General features: G+C 29.6%; 1 protein-coding gene across 2 annotated transcripts in view; it reads right to left on the bottom strand.

Moving 5' to 3' along the window:
* LOC107455721 (ras-related and estrogen-regulated growth inhibitor) overlaps positions 1 to 4,606 on the bottom strand; it is a 64,907-nt gene extending 60,301 nt beyond the window's left edge. Inside the window, exon 1 of one of the 2 annotated variants that reach the window (XM_016073389.3) lies at positions 4,285 to 4,606. Coding sequence is in view for 1 of the 2 variants with exons in the window: in XM_016073388.3 (XP_015928874.1) it covers positions 4,285 to 4,381 (97 nt within the window). In the remaining variant the exon portion in view is untranslated. The remainder of the gene's footprint in view (positions 1 to 4,284) is intronic. The other variant, XM_016073388.3, reaches the window with a different exon arrangement.
* Between the last annotated feature and the right edge of the window lie 1,399 nt (positions 4,607 to 6,005).

The following is a 6,005-nucleotide window of genomic DNA, read 5'->3' as shown; positions in this document are numbered from 1 at the left end:
GAATTTAATTATTGGCTATCCAGTGATGCTTGACTTCGGTGATCTGCTGGGAACCGTGTCTTATCGATCAGTCCACTGCGGGACTAAAAAAGTATGCAAAATTAGTCAAATCATGGCAATTTTAGTTTGAAGTTGTTTACCGTTTTTTAAATTATTATGGCACGTCCGGAGCAGTTCGCATCTCTGGAGAGGTAGTAATAGTAGTAAGTTTCACGAGAATTGCACAATTAGCTATTGGCGAGAATCGGGAAACAATTTTAATCCTCTGCAAAAAGTAAGGTTACCCAGCTTTGGTAGATAGATCGGTGACCTGCGTATAGCTCGTTCACCAGGAGTTGGCACTTGGCTCCGCCTTCATCACGTGGTATGCGACGATACTATTTCGCTATTTTAGGGAGAAGGTTGTGAGCAATCCTGAACAATGTTGCTATTTGGCGATTGTTTGGCAAGAATATTTATTTCGCAAACTTTATGTGCATTTTCTTAACAATAAATATTTCATAAATTTGATGATATTTTGCACCATTTTTTATGATATTTCTTTCTTTTGAGTGAATAATTTGTCCTTTATGAGCCATTTCGCTGGGAGAACAGCAGTTTTTAAATTTAAACTATATTTAATTAGCTAGTGTAACAAAAGGTATAATAGCAAATGACAAAGCAAAGTAAGTGACTGAAAAAGAATTCACTTTTTGTGTTTGGCGCAAATTAAGGGTTGTCTCAATTTCAACAACGGAGATGTTTCTCTTCTAACTCCCGCGCTGAAATGAACTCTGCGTCCGAGGAGGTGGAGCCAAGTCTCAACTCCTGGTGAACGAACTATACTTTACGAGCACTTTACGGTTACAAGAGTTTAACGAGGACCGAAATCATCGGTGTCTTCGCACGCTGATTACAGTGTTACTGACATTTTTCTTTTATTGTTGGACTTCGGTGATCTTCAAGGAACCATGTTACTGTGGGTTCTGAGACCACACAGAATGGTTTCGACAAGTTAGCGTTTCGTCAAAATTGAGTAATTTCGTTACGCTTAAAAAATGATTGTTAAAAAACGAAATACAGACCAAGGAGTTTAATTTTTATGAATCTACAGAGCATACGACAAGTAACTTCTAGACTAACAGGTGTGTCTTTCAGATTGTCTATGTACAGCAAGCAAAATAAAAAAAACGGACCACTCCAAATAACTTTAAATCTAATGATCGGATCTTCATGTTAATGGGTCAAGGGGGGGACCTCATATGTTAATTAGTACAGACAATATTTTAAGTTAGGAAATCAGGCACAAAAACGTACTCTCCTTAGAAAAAAACATACCTTTTTCGACGGATTCAGATTTCTGACCCCTATAATACAATTTGGAAAATACGGTCGCAATAGTTAAATCAGGGGAGGGGTTCAAAGTTTCGAGCCCTTAATTTTAATTTTTGCTTATTTCGCCATGTCGCGAGAACTTTTTAAGCGAATTGAAACATTTTTGCTCACACTTAAAAAATTCGTTTATCCGAAGATAATTCTATGCAGAAAAAAATAAATTTTCGTATGTATTTAGTATTTTATCTACTAATAGTCGAAAACATTTTGAAGAGTGAAGTACATAATTTTTTACATCATTTTAAAATATGTAATTATGCATGGCAAAATTCAAAATTTGAGAGCAGCAAAATACAAGTTGCAGGTTGCCGATTTTTGCTCAAATTTTGGATTTTGCCATGAAAAAATTACGTACTTTAAAATGATGCAAAAAATTTTATACCATACGAATCAAATTTTTCCCGACTAATATTAAACAAAATAAAAAATAATAAATATTAAAATTTTAATTTATTTATTTCGCATAAAATTATCTTCGGATAAACGAATTTTATAAATGTGTGCAAAAATGTTTCAATTCGCTTAAAAAGTTCTTGAGACATGACGAAATACGCAAAAAGTAAAATTAACATTAAAAGGTCCTCTCTCTCCTGATTAAACTATGGGGGCCATATTTCCCAGATTGCGGCTACCACCTTTATTTTGGGGGACAGAAACCCGATTTCGTCGGAAAAAAAAGGTATGTTTATTCAGAGAAAGTTCGTTTTTGTGTCTGAACTTAAAATATCATCTGCACTGATTAATTAGCATATTTGAGGGTCACCCCCTATAACCATTCATGAATCTTTAAACGCAAAGATCTGATCATTAGAATAAAAGTTATTTAGGGTGGTCCATTTTATTTTTTTGCGCACTGTACATAAATTATAGAACGGTTTCAAAGAGATAATTTTTATTTTATCAATTAATTTGTGTTAAGAAATATGTTATAATTATTGTACATTTAAAGAGAATTTAAATACTGATTTTATCACTTTCAGACGTATTGTCGACTTTAAAAAATTTTTATTACAATTTATTATTTTATTAAAATTTTATAAATTTTTTATTCATTATTTTATTAAATAAAAATTTATCAAATGTTCTATTAAATATACAGGGTGAAACAATTTTTGAATACGAATATTCTACTGATTTTAAAGGAAACTACTTTTCTAAGGTTAAGATATATAAGAATTTAAAGAAATTCTAAGCGATTCAAGAAAAAAAAAAATTGTTGAGAAAATTCAGAGAAATTATTTCAAATAATGTATTTTAATCTTTTCCCAGAACTTCGTGCTTCGCTACAATCCAATAAATTTTTAAATATTTTTAAACACTAAAAATGTACTTTCTGTTAATCCATTTATACATATAAATTTTTAAGAGCTCTAGATTTTAATGAAATAAATATATGTAATGCTTCATTGTTATTCGTACAAAGAGGTACAAATCAATTAAATATATTTTATATGCAAGAATTTCTATACTAAATAAATTTTAATAGCTATTGTTTGAAATATTTCAAAGATAAAAAAAATTAAAATCTCTATCAAAATTTATTATTCACATTCAAAAAATATCCTAATTCTTACTGGCGTTACGCTTTTAAATAAGGGAATAAATAGAGTCACATCAAGTCGACATCAAAGTAAAGCGGCTAGAGTGACTATTTCTTGATTTACTATTAAACAAAATTTTTAAATATCTTTTTTTAAAATTTGCATTTCGTAAGCTAATGCGTCATTTGAGTTGTAAGAATTAGTTATAAGAAATAACTAGTTTTCTTAAAGATAAATTATATTATCAAGTGCCACAATTGAATATTTTTTTATGAAAAAAGAAATCCATTAAATAAGAATTAGATAATAGGGTAAATATCAGGAAAAGACATAAAATTATTCATTTTCCAGTATACACCCTGTAGACTAATGCATAGTTAGATATAAAAACGAGTATTTTTAAAGATTGATAAACGAATTATATGAAAAAATGTTAATTCATACGCTAAGTTTTAACCAAAGAAATTAACATTGCAAATACCTGGCAGAGTTGACATAAAAAAAATTATTTTTTAAGTATGCATTCTGTGAACTAATTCATGATAAGAGTATTTAGAAATAAATTAAGCTCATAGCGAGCTGTTTTAAAGATAGATAATTATTAACTAATTATTTTTTTAAAAAAGGATATTTTTCATATATATATATACGAAATTCGTCGATAATATTGTCAATACCAGGCAGAAAATGACGTGGTTAACGTTATTTTAATTTTATAAGTATGCATTATGTAAACAAATGCACGGTTAGAGTATAGAAATAAATAAATCTTCTTAAAGGGTATATTATTAGCAAATTAACAGAACTTATTTCTCTTCGCATGGTAGAATGCTCGGGTGTGTAAAAATAATTTTATAGTAGGTTTCTACTCTTTTTCGCTTATAAAATTTGAATTATTTCAATACAAAATTTGTACATTGTGTAGATATTCAAATAAATTTCTTTTAAAAAAATATTTACTTTTTAAAGTTTTTATAGCCATGATTTATTTTATCCTCTTAAAACATTCATTTAGCAACTGCCGTACAAATTTAAATTTTCTGCAATATATTGGACACAAATTTCATGTCTTAACAAAGCGAAAAATTCAGATCAGGTAAAAAACTCAAATTATCTTTTAGACAAATTTATGGTTTTGATTCAAGAGATTTTTTGTTCCATATCTAAAACATAAAGAAACGTTATAAAGATGCGCAAAATATATCATTTTTCATATAATCACTGAAAACATTAAAAAAGATAAATGGGTTTTCTTTTTTTTATTTCTGAAATACTTTATCACATTTAGGAAATTTGTCTAATCTATATGTGTAAAAAAATTTTTTATGTCATCATTTAAGCTCAGGTAGCTTAAGAGTAGATGACTTACCACTTTTTCCAACTCCCGGCGCTCCCAAAACTACAATTTTGACTTCGGATAAGGAGGACTTCTTTCGCCGAATACTTCGAATTGCGTTGCTGGTCATTCTGTGTTTTTATTCATAACTTTCAAAATGTGTTCTTAAAAAAGCTTGTATTCAACATAAGAAATAGATTTTCCACGTGGTGCGAGAAAAATTGTCTAAGTAACGATAAACATGAGACACTCAAACATACGATGCATTTTAACGATTTGAAGCTCGCTTTTCTCTTATTCCGCGCAAGGTTTGCCGATACAAAATGTCGCCAAAATATCTTGCCAACGATGCCAAAAATATTTTGTATTTTGCCTGTGAGTTTTTTAGTTAGTTTTACACGATTTTACTCAAATTATCACAATTGAATATTTTTATTATACTGACGGGATAATTTTCATTTAGTGTATTTTGATGAATGATAGATATAGAATAAAATGAACCAATCTGATTTCCAAAGCTCGTCATAAACTCGGTTTCATGAAACGTGAAACCAAACATTTCACAAATCTTGAAAATCCTTCATTTTACTTTTAGTGATATTTATTGATGATTCTTTTACTTAATTTTTTTACTATTTTTTTTAATCCAATATGATTTCCTGGTTTGGCCTATTAATATCAATAATCCAAGAAACTTCCTTATTTCATTAGTGGTAACTTCTGTCCATGATACCGTTTTTGCAGATATTTTATGTAACTCTTTCACTTGAGAGTGGTACAAATTTGTTTGTGTAACGACGAAACTAAAAAAAACTACTAAGTCGACGCATCACCAAGCTCATAAATAGTTGGAACAGGAATAATTCTCTAAGTTTGGTGTGATATGACGCTCGTTCCACTCTTCTTCTAATTAGTTCTCACTATTGTATTCCTTCTTTTTTTTCTTTTTTTCTAGCTTTTTTTTCCATTTTTTTTTTTAATTGTTATTTTGGTGGCGTAATGTCAGATCTCTCGACTTGATACAGTATTGTTTTCCAAATCATAACAATTTGATTCAAAATCACTTAGACGGTCAAATAAAAAATCCGTGTAGAATTCACTGAAAGATTCTTCGTCATCGTTGAAATTTTTTTTACAGCAAAGTACGCAACTTGAGGGGTCTTAGAAGCGAGAGACACAGATTGATGTATGCAGATTAACAATTGCACTGTGTGATCTCTTACAGCGCTCTGAGAGAAAAAAAACCCATCACGAGATTATTCGAGGCCGGTCAGCAACCGGCCATGAAAACACGACTTAACTCGTAGCTGGTTAACGATGTATTAATAAAAAGCATCGCATTAAAAAATGATTTTCTTTATAGCTAAGTACTATGTTTCTATTACAACTTGGCCAAATATTTTTGTTGTTCATCATTGTAGAGATTTGTCTAGTTTATTATTTTTCTGATAAGAATCAGTTTTTTTTTTTTTTAAAAAAAAAGTCCCAACTTACGGATTGAAGCGACTTGTAAGTCCATTTTTTAATTTATGTAAAAAAAAAGAGGTTTTTTTCAGTGACGCTGATATTTTTAATTTGCCTAGATAAACTTTTAATGCTTTTAAAAATTTATCCTTTTTTCCCATTGTATACAACTGTTATTGAACTTTTTTTCTTCTGTAGTGTGTGTTTTGCAGGTAAAATAAACTGAAATAAATATTTTAATAGCATTAAAAATAAAAAAAAAATAGATCCCGCAGTGGACTGATCGTTAA

This window comes from Parasteatoda tepidariorum, chromosome X1 (assembly GCF_043381705.1).
Source record: "Parasteatoda tepidariorum isolate YZ-2023 chromosome X1, CAS_Ptep_4.0, whole genome shotgun sequence".
Lineage (NCBI taxonomy): Eukaryota > Metazoa > Arthropoda > Arachnida > Araneae > Theridiidae > Parasteatoda > Parasteatoda tepidariorum.
Note: the sequence above shows the minus strand (reverse complement) of the source record. Positions and strands in the feature narration are given on the sequence as shown.